The 10,645-nt window shown below is 51.7% G+C and overlaps 1 protein-coding gene across 1 annotated transcript; it reads left to right on the top strand.

Annotated features, from left to right (window-relative positions):
- The first annotated feature begins 4,859 nt into the window (after positions 1-4,859).
- On the top strand, positions 4,860-10,120 carry BOD1 (biorientation of chromosomes in cell division 1). The gene is made up of 4 exons (XM_059860112.1): positions 4,860-5,061; positions 6,073-6,197; positions 7,941-8,141; positions 9,290-10,120. The coding sequence occupies exons 1-3, from the start codon at positions 4,870-4,872 to the stop codon at positions 8,137-8,139; spliced, it is 516 nt and encodes a 171-aa protein (XP_059716095.1). The 5' UTR covers positions 4,860-4,869; the 3' UTR covers positions 8,140-8,141; positions 9,290-10,120.
- The last annotated feature ends 525 nt before the right edge of the window (positions 10,121-10,645 follow it).

The following is a 10,645-nucleotide window of genomic DNA, read 5'->3' as shown; positions in this document are numbered from 1 at the left end:
GGCACAGCCTGAGGCTGCCAGAGCTCCAGGAGAGGTTGGATATTGCTCTCAGGGTGGGGTTGTTGGGGTGTCTGTGCAGGGCCAGGAGTTCCACTGGCTCATCCCTATGGGACCCTTCCAACTCAGGGTATTCTGTGTGAATATTCACCTGAGCTTCTGCAAAACAAAAAGTGGGCAAACGTGGTCCAAGGTCAGCAGGCACAGCTGGAATGCTGCTAAAGGACAGGAGCAAATTTAGGTGCACTGCCACCCTGCTGGATTCACCTTGGTTTGGATCAGCTCATTCCAAACCTCACACTTTTCCAGTTCCCATGCACAGAGGTAGCAGGGCAGAGTCTGGGTTGCAAACACAACTGGGAAAAAGGTCCTTTGCCAAGGAAAGCCAAGCAGATTTGGGTCTGTACTGCTGGAGGTGCCAGCACAGGGAGGAAGGGAAGCAGCTTCCACAGCTCCTGCCTGGGAGCACCTGGGTTTTGCTTCTGCAAGGGTGCCCATGGTAATTCCATCTGCATTCCAGCACTGGCAGTGCCTGGCCACAGCCACCCATCCCAGGTCTCTCACCACCCATCCCAGGTCTCTCACCACCCATCCCAGGTCTCTCACCACCCATCCCAGGTCTCTCACCACCCATCCCAAGCTCCTCACCACCCATCCCAAGCTCCTCACTATCCATCCCAAGCTCTTCACTACCCATCCCAGGCTCCTCACCACCCATCCCAGGTTTCTCATCTTAATCATTGGCAGGGTCAAAGCTGGGAGAAATTTCACTCAGTAAGTGGCTTCTCATTTGTGGCAGGGGTTGCCAGGGCAAGGAAGAGCAAACTGCCAACCATGTCTCCTCGAACAGTTTGTCTTTCAACAAGGATGGGGAAAACCTCGAGGGAGGAACAAACCTTCTCCTCTCCCCAGCCACAGCCATCACCCCACTGCAAATCCCAGCATCCCTGAGGCTGGAAAAGCTCTCCCAGCCCATCGAGTCCCAGCTGTGCCCCATCCCCACCTTGTCCCCAGCCCAGAGCACTGAGTGCCACCTCCTTGGACACCTCCAGGCATGGGCACTCCAAATCTCCCTGTGCCAATGCCTGACCATCCTTTCCAGGAAGAAATCTTCATGATGATGATGATGAATCCAGCCTTGACTGGATCCCAACAAGAAACAGCACCGAGTTCATGGGATAGATACTCTGGAATGTTGGCTTTCCCTGCCTCTCCAGCAGCTGCCCTGCTCCTGAGCATCCGAGATGGGCAGGATCGTGCCAGGCCAAACACCGAGGTGGAAATCTGGTCCCCACTGCTGAGAAAGGAACAAACTCCACCTCCATAGAGGATTCACACAGAACACACCCTGCAGCAGGAATTGATTTACACAAACCCAATGAAAATGAGAAGCTGAGGGAACAAGGACTCAAATGAGAGTGAGCACTGGCAGGACTCCACTGCTGCTTATTCCACATGGGAATCCTCACCCTGCCAGCTCCACACCCCTTCCAGGACCTTCTGGCTCATGCAGCATCACAATGTGAGTTTTCAGTGAGAGCTTTAAGGAGCAGAAACGAGCACCCATGAAAGCAGATTTCATTCACACCACTTTTTGGGAACAACTTGGCTTTGTCAGCCAGTTGCAACAACCATGAACTCTTTGCAGGCAGCTGTAGCAGAGATGGCTTTTCCCCTTGGATATCAGAATTTCCATGGAAAGAGGTGCTGCTTTTCAGCTCTTGTGATTGTGACAGGAGAGGGGTGAAGAAGGGGGGCTGAGAATGGAGGAAATGTGCAACGCAGTGATGACAAACACTGACAAAGAAAGGACTGGCCTCTGGTTCTGATCATCTGTGACCAAAAGTGTGACTGGAATTCAGATTTTTCACAAATTGAAATTACAATTAAATACCCACATTTCCCTGATCAGCCACAGGAACAGGGTTCAAGGGGACTGTAACACAGGAAATAAGATTAAAAATCATTCATTGTCATCTTGATCCAAGCAACTTTCTACACCATTTTTTTTCCTATTTATTTCACCTGAAATAACCTTTCTCCCTAAGCTTTACAAGTTTGCTTCCCCTCAGCCTAAACATTTATCCTACCATGAGAACTGCATCTCCAACACAACAGCAAACAGGCAAAAATTCTCCCTTCCTGAGTCTTCTACTGACCTGAGCTGTGGAAACTGCCTGAAGCTTTCCTCGAGGTTCACAGATCTCATAAATTCTGTATCGGGATGTGATTCAAGGAGAGGTTCACAGTTCTGCTCCCTGGGGGCCTGGCTGCTTTATCTGAGGCACCACAGTTTAATGCTCTCTGTGTGCTGTGATGTCGGGCAAAAACACACAGATAAAACAGATTAAACGCTCTGTTTTTCTCTTTCCCCCCTGCTCCAGATCGCAAAACTATTAAACACTGCTTGACCTCGACCCCACAGCTTGTAAGAGAACCCGTGAACCCTCATTATCTCATAACTACCTGCTTTGCCCCCTCTGCTCTGCCTTGGAACATCAATTGTGCCACCGTGAGAAAGAGGTCACTGCATCCACCCACAGGAAAAGGCACAGACCTCACACAGGGACTTGGAGCAGTGCTGCAGCACCAGCATCGGTGGCAAGGCAGCTCCAGAGCAGCCGGGAGCATCCCGGGGCAGCTCCAGAGCAGCCGGGATCATCCCAGAGATGTTCCAGACCAGCCCGGAGCATCCCGGGTACCGGAGGCTGCACTGAGGATTTTCCCCTCCTGCATCACGGATGCTGACAGTCCCTTCCAGTAATTTGTTCATTGGGAGGGATCTTTGCTCGGGGCAGTCCCCACTAAACCCTGGGCTGGATTCTGTGCTGCAGAAGGGTTTTGCCTTTAAGGTCGCTGCCTCTCAGCCTTTCCGCGGGAAGGAGCCAGCCCAGGACAGCAGGAAAATCCTGCTAAATAAATAAATAAATAAATAAATAAATAAATAAATAAATAAATATCCGGCCCCTCCATCGCTCCCTGGCTGCTGCGAGGGTCCCAAGAGAGGAACCACCCCTCTGCCTTCACTGCTGGCTCCTTATGGCTAAAATCCATTCATGACGTCCCTGCCAGGGGTGACACGGAGAAGCGATCGCGATGGGGACCGGGATGGGGACCGGGTGCCACCTGCCGGGATGGCCGCGCTGCTTCCCCCGCTCCGAACCGGCACCGCGGCCACGGCTCCGTCCCTGTCCCTGTCCCCGAGCAGCGACCGCCCCTAGGACCCGTGACAGCTCCCAGGGAAGGGCTGGGGCTGGGCCAGGGCAGGGTCAGGCTGGATTTTGGGACAGGTTCTTCCCCCAGAGGTGCTGGGCACTGCCCAGGCTCCCCAGGGAATGGGCACAACCCGAGGCTGCCAGAGCTCCAGGAGGGTTTGGACAGCGCCCCAAGGATGAACAGGGTGGGATTTTGGGGCTGTGCAGGGTGAGGAGCTGGGATGATCCCCATGGGTCAGGATATTCCATGATTCCCCTGCCCACAGCAGAAAACAAGGCTGTGTACCCTAAAAACTACCCAGAGAGGAGGTGCAGGGTCCTGGCAGATCTGTTTTATCAAACATATTCTGGCTTTATAAAACATACAAAACATATTCTGTTTTATCAAATGTGCTCCTGTTCTGGCTCTAAGCAGTCTCTGGAGTGTCCTGTCACTGCTGCCACACGTGTGACACCAGCACGAGGGTCAAAAACCATCGAGTCACACCCACACATCCCCCAGGGTCCCACTGGGGCAGGCACGGCCACAGCCCCAGCACAGCGATGCCAGGTCAGTGTCACCGGGCGGGGACAGGAACCATTCCAGGGACACTCCTGAGTGCCGGGATGAGCCCTGGGGGTTTCACAGCCACCCCAGAGAGCCGGCACTGAGCAGTGACAGTGACTGGGCACAGGGAGGGATTCTGCAGGAGCTCCTGTGTGTCCCCAAAGCACGGCTGTCACAGGTGTCAGGGTCTGTACATGCTGCCACTGTCCCTCTTCTGTCCTCAAAGCTTCCCTGGCAGGGTGGGCAGGCCCTGGCACAGCTGTGGCTGCCCCTGGACCCCTGGCAGTGCCCAAGGCCAGGCTGGATGGGCTTGGAGCAGCCTGGGACAGTGAAAGGTGTCTCTGCCATGGCAGGGGTGGCACTGGGTGATCTCCTGAGGTCCCTCAGCTGTTCTGGGATTCTGTGACTGCACACTCCTGCATTGCTTGTCCTCTGAATTGGGATGGCAGTATCCTGTTGGGGTGGGAATATCCTCATTATTGCGTACCCCATCGCCGGGAAGGGAGCGAACCCAGCGTGTGGAGCTTGTGCCCGGGTCAGCGAAGCTCTCAGCACACACAGCCCCTGCTGGGGGCAGCCAGGTCTCAGCATCCCGATAGAAATACTGCGCGATCCCACACAAATTGATGTATTTTCTTCGTAGTTTGCATGATCTCTGCGCTCACAATGGCACAGGAGAGCACATGCGAGTCACAGCCTCGCTGTTATCATGGCAGGGGGATCCCTGAGCATCCAGCCGCACACCTGGGGCACCCGGGCGATGCTGAGGAACTCTCAGGCCCTCTGCCCGGCTGAGCCCGCTCCAGGGAGACACGGAGAGCCCTGCGTCCTCCCCAGCCAGGTGATCCCGCACCGCCATCCCCTCACAGCCGCCGCTGGATGCGGGGACGGTCCTCACCGTCCCGCGAACTACAACTCCCAATACACATCGCGACAGCAACGCGCCCGCCTTTCCGCTGCCTCGCGGGGCCGCGCCGCGTTTCACGCTGGGATTTGTAGTTCTAGGAAGCTTCCCAGCCTATAGCATCAGTGTAGAGGAAACTCGCCTCCCCGTGATGCAGCGCGACGCGGTGACGCCATCGGCGCGCGCCGGCGCGGAGGCCGCGGGCGATGTCGGAGAGCGGCGGCGGGGCCGCGGCGGGCGCGGGCGGCGGCGCGGGGGCCGCGGGGCCCGGCACCACCGACCCCGGCTCGCTGCCGCCCGGGGACCCGCAGCTCATCGCCATCATCGTGGAGCAGCTCAAGAGCCGCGGCCTCTTCGACGGCTTCCGCCGCGACTGCCTGGCCGACGTGGACACCAAGGTACCGGGGCCGGGCAGCGAGCCCAGGCCCTGCCCGCTCCCGCCGCGCTGGGGCCGCTCCCGGGGGATGCCCCGGGCACAGAACGCGCTCAGCCTTTCGTCTCTCAGCCCAGGCTTTCCTGGGAAAACACCTTCCCATAGGAACAGTACTGCTCCTTGCCTGTATTTCAAAAATTCCCATATTCTCAAACGTCCCTGTAGTCTCAAACCGAACCTTTAACCTTTGTTTGAGTAGATGACCCCAGATTGTTTGACATTAATTTTTTCTCAGCCACAACAAACTCCTCATCATTTGTTGCCAGTATTGACTTGGGCTCTCAGTATAAAGTTGGATTGTTCTCAGCGACTGTCAAAATTCAACATTTTATGTTGAATTTTGTTTTCCCAAAGCTTTTGTTTCCAGCAGAGCCCCGTACTGGGATTTGCCATCCTCACCCAGAGCAGACACATCAAACTCTGAAATATCCCTGTTTCCTTCTTGTCCTTCCCTTGCATCCATGGTCCTGAGCATTTATATGGATTTATTAGTTAAGTTCCTGTTCAATGGAATTAGATTCCTTCTGATAAAACTCAAATTATTATAATTATCTTTAAAATTACAATTTTGTATTTTTATTCTTATCTTCTCTGCTAGTGCCACAGAAGCAAATAATTCGAGTTTCTGTTTAGAGGCAGCATTGCTCAGCCAATTTCCTAGGAATTCTGGAGTGGAGGCTTTCCAGACAACAAGAACTCTGCCTAAACAACCTCTGTCTGTACAGTTTGCACTGCACTACAATTTCAGCCCCAATGTACTCAGCTGTTTGAATTATTACAACACTGAGAGTTCTGTGCAATTTCCAGTTGTGTTCTCAGGGAAAACAGGATTATCTTTGTTCAGAGAGTGAGAGGAGGGACACACAGACAGCAGGGCAGTCTGTGTGTGACAATAGCTGCACTGTGCAGGGCTCTGGCAGGGGGTTGTTGGGAGCTATTTGAGCTGTTGAACTGGGTTTGTTTTTATTTTTTTTAGCCAGCCTATCAGAACCTGAGGCAGAAAGTTGACAACTTTGTCTCGACCCACCTGGACAAGCAGGAATGGAACCCAGCCATGAACAAGAACCAGCTACGGAACGGGCTGAGGCAGAGTGTGATCCAGTGAGTGAGCAGCAGCCTGCACAAGTGGCATTTTATGAGCCATAAACCACCTCAGGCAAGGCAGAACTGGCAGAATTCAGGTTTTCACACCACTTTCTGTGGTCCTCCCTGAGTTTCATTGTGAGAGTCAGTGCAGGCTGAGCTCTCCCCAAAATGCACATTATAGCTCTGCCTGAAATGGGTGGGTGTGAGTGCTGAAATATTTCTGTTTGCTGTCCAAATGATTGCTGCAAAAATGCTGTGCCTGCTGTACTGAGCTGGATGATCTTGATCTTAACTTCCAGGAAAGAGATGAGCCTTTAAATATTATTTAAAGAAAGAGTCCTGAGGGTGCCAAAGGTTTGTGTGCAGACTCCAGCCCCTGTCACAGCAATCTCTGCAGCAGCTCCTGTCCAGCTGATTCAGACTCCGCACTGGGGACCACCAGGATGAGCAGAGGGCTGGAGCAGCTCTGCTGGGAGGAAAGGCTGGGAGAGCTGGGATTGGACAGGAGAAGCTTTGGGGTGACCTCAGTGTGGCCTCAGAGTGCCTGAAGGAGCCAACAAGATGGGGAGAGAATTTTTACAAGGGCCTGGAGGGACAGGACAAGAGGGAGTGGTTTCAACTGAGAGAGCAGGGCTGCAGCAGATATTGGGAATAAATCCATCCCTGTGAGGGTGGACAGGCCCTGGCACAGGGTGCCCAGAGCAGCTGGGGCTGCCCCTGGATGCCTGGCAGTGCCCAAGGCCAGGCTGGACAGGGCTGGGAGCAGCCTGGGATAGGGGAAGGTGTTCCTGCCTTGCCAGGGGTGAAATGGGATGAGAGTTAAGGTCCCTTCCAACCCAAAGCACTCTGTGGCTGACAGTTCACACTGCTTCCCAGAGCTGCTGAGATTTAATCAGGGAGAGGAGGAGGAGGTATTGCACAAAATGTAGAGTAAAGAACAGCCCCAGTGCTGGGCAGTCTGAACAGTCCCTGTCATTCCTGGAGGGGCAGGGCTGAGCCCTGGGGGTGTCCAGCTGTGTGTCCTGCCCACCCAGGCTGCTGTTACCTGCAGGTGGCAGGAGGTGCCCTGTCTCTGCATCCTTCACAGCCTCATCATCCTGAGGCTCCTCTCCCAGTGCCATGAACATCTCCATTTCCTGTCCCTGCTCCCTTGCAGACATGACTTAACCCTCCCAGACAGCCTGTGCCCCACCATCCAGGGGCCTGACACAGCCCCTGCAGGCACTTCAGCTCCTGCTGCTCAGCCCAGAGCCTCTGCTGTGTGCTCACTGCCTTGTTTTTATAATTCATACCCTTTTATAATTCATTCCCATCTGGCTAGACTAGAGCAAGTGACAAAGAGCAAGTGACAGTCCTGGTCTGAGGGGGGCAGGCCTCTTCTCCTTCCACTCAGCCAAAAAAAAGCCTTTGCTCTCACCTGCCCTCCTCCTCAGAATAGCTTATTTCTCTTCTTGGGCCAAAATGTGTTTGTTTGCTTTCGTGTTGACCTGGTTTCCACAGGAGCTCTGTTAAAAGTGGCTCTTGGCCAAGGTGTCATTTAAGTACCTGGGAGACCAGATGTGAGTTGTTAATTCTGTAGGGAGCAGGGAGAGAAATAGGTGAGTGAAACAAGTCCCTGTTAAGGATCTCCTGAGTAGGCTGCAGTTCTCACCATGTTAATGCTAATTGCAGTTGACAGGAGGGCTCTGGAGAGTTTCTGGAGGAGATTGGGGAGAAGTTTTTCAAAGGAGCTGAATGACTTCTTTGTCTTTGTTCAAGGTCAGGAATGCTGGAAGCTGGAGTGGACAGAATTATTTCTCAGGTGGTGGATCCAAAACTAAACCACATCTTCAGGCCTCAGATAGAGAGGGCGATTCATGAATTTTTGGCTGCACAAAAGAAAGAGGAAAATGTGCCAGCTCCTCCTCCAGAGCCTGAGAATAAAGATCCTCCTGCTCCATCTCAGGATGCCTCCTAAAGGTCTGGTATCTCTGCACTTAGTGCTGACATTCCTTGTGCCTCATCTCTGTATTTGTACAGTGCAAGATAGAGGCCTTGGCAGGGGGGACACTTTGATCAGCAGCCTGTTGTCATTGTCACACAGCCCTCTGCCACTCCAGTGCCTCTAAAAATAACTGGGACTAAGACACAAGGGTGATATAAATCAGCTATCAAGGAACACTGTGCCCTCTCCCAGAGATGGGTTTGGATCAGCCCAAAAGGCCTTGTATTCAAAAAAAAAGAAAAAGGAAAAAAGAAAAAGCATGTCCAGCAGCATGGAAGTGGCTGGATTGCCTTCAGAACTGTATCAAATGGATAAAAAATATATATCATGTACTGAAACACAGTGAGAATAGAGTGGTGACAAGTTATTGTGGCTTAGCATTGAAAGTTTTGGGTATCTGTGCTTCAGAACAAACACTGGAGTGTTGAATTGTCACTGACCAAAATAGTCCTGCTGGAGTAAGGGCAGCATCTCTGGGAGTGAAAAACTGTTCACTCAAAAACTGATTTAAATAGAACAACCTGACTCTTCCAGCTGCAGGGACTGAGAGTGCCTTTGTGGCAAACAAGTTCATTCTGGCTTTTGTGATTAAAATAACTCCAGGGGCCTCAGGGGGCCATAACTGCTCCTCTGCCTTAGCACAAGGTGTGCCCATCTTTGCCAAGGCTGCAGAGAGTGATTTGGATATTGAGGAACCACTGCCTTGGTGGGAAATTTCAGTCTGCAGCTTTGCTGGGGCACTGAAAACCATGCTGCATGAAAGGAAGTTAATTGTCAGTTGTTCCATCTGCCAGGGCTTTCTGAGAGCAAAAATGCCCCAATATTATCTACAGCTGATTAATTTAGGAGGAATAAGAACCTGCAGTGGCTCTTCTAATGCTTGGAATTGTCAGAGCAACCAGCATGGGGGTTTAAGTGGCTCTGCTATCACCCTGAGTTGTTTGCTTGTGACTTGCAGCTTTAATGCCTTGAATTTTTGCTTTTGTGTGGTTCAAGTAGTTTAAAAGTCCATTACAACCCACAGCAAAGTGCAGTTGTTGATACATCCTAATCTATCCTAATGCACTGACTTGTGAAGGTGCTTTTACATCCTCTAAAATATTTTATTTTTTTTCCCTTGCAGGGAGATCCTGCTGCTGAGCAGCTGCAGTTGCAACATGCCCTGTTAGACTGGCAATGGATTCCTTGTTCCCTTTGGTGCAGGGTTGCTGTCTGCCAAAGATGATTAACCTTTATTAGGCCTGTGGGAAATAGGCACTGAAATGGGGAAATTCAGGTGCACCTGGAGTTCTGCCTGTGGAGGGACAGCCCAAGTGTGGAGAGATTTTTGCTGTGAACTGCAGCATGCATTCATTAGTCATGCCTTTGGGCAAGGGGGTGGGAAGGGAAAAAGGGAGTTGTCTGCTGTCTGGAGGGAGTGGGGGAGAGGGCTGAGGTGCTACAAGGAGCACAGAGAAAGGAAAGAGGGTTTGGGGGTGGGGGTGTTTTTTGGAGACCAAGTAGAGCTGTCAGGTTTGCTTTGATAGAAGCCTTGTGTGCCTCTGCTGGGTTACAGGGAGCAGCAGGTGCCAGGACAGGTGGAACTCACTGCACTGCCTGCTTTGGGAAAGGAATTTCCTGTTCAAAACTGGAGCTGAAGCTTCAGGATCCACTATCCAGATCAATTATTGAACACAGGAACACGTTTACAGTTGGCTGTGCCCATAGCTGATGCCACTCCTGTTACCCAGGGAACTCTGGGGAGCAAAGGGCACACCAGAGTGGGGGATCAGGTGGAAATTTGTCTTTTTCTGCTTGGAAGACTTTTCTTTCTCAGGTGCCTGGTGGAAACTGTCCTATGCTTTCAGCTTGAATGCATGCAGTGTCCTCTGGATGACAGTCAAATGGAGAATGTGATAACCTGTTCTGCCAGCAAATGTCCACACCTTTTTGCAATAAAACACCTCAAAAAGCATCTCTGAGGCTTGGCTTCTTCAGCAGTTTTTCTTAAGGAGAAACTATTTAAAGAAATCCAGGAGTCCTGATGGCTGGAACCCTAAGGAAAGTGTGACCTTAGACATTTTATGGGTTAATCCAGGTTTAACAACCTGGGCTTGTTTCTTGTCATAAAATAAGATAATTTTAGTATCCTTTCCACAGAAGATGTCTCAAGAAATGTAAAATATTGTGAGGATTGTGTAAAGGGTTCTCTCCTGGATGTTGGTTTGGGGGTTAAAGACTGCTCCAAATGTGTAATAAATGTTTTCCCTTAGGGAAAACTCCCTTAAGGGCAACTCTTGACAGAAAAGAACCTTTCACCTCTGGGTAGGGTTCCCAACCACTTCTTTGGAACTGAAACATTTATTCAGTGGAAAAAGTTGTTCAAGAGTTTAGAAAGAGCAATGAAAAGGATTCTGACTGTGCTTAAGCACATTCTGCATGACAGCAGGAGCAGTCAGGGAGCAGGGACAGGAGCTCAGGGGTTTTGTAGCAAGTCCAG

Source organism: Haemorhous mexicanus, chromosome 15 (genome assembly GCF_027477595.1).
Source record: "Haemorhous mexicanus isolate bHaeMex1 chromosome 15, bHaeMex1.pri, whole genome shotgun sequence".
Taxonomy (NCBI): Eukaryota; Metazoa; Chordata; class Aves; order Passeriformes; family Fringillidae; genus Haemorhous; species Haemorhous mexicanus.
The sequence above is the reverse complement of the archived record's forward strand: the minus strand, read 5'-3'. Positions and strand labels throughout refer to the sequence as shown.

Excerpts from the sequence above, each read along its gene's own strand:
- BOD1 (XM_059860112.1), top strand. The coding sequence starts at position 4,870 with ATGTCGGAGAGCGGCGGCGGGGCCGCGGCGGGCGCGGGCGGCGGCGCG. Across the intron at positions 5,062-6,072 it reads TGGCCGACGTGGACACCAAG|CCAGCCTATCAGAACCTGAG; the intron begins GTACCGGGGCCG and ends TATTTTTTTTAG. Across the intron at positions 6,198-7,940 it reads CTGAGGCAGAGTGTGATCCA|GTCAGGAATGCTGGAAGCTG; the intron begins GTGAGTGAGCAG and ends TCTTTGTTCAAG.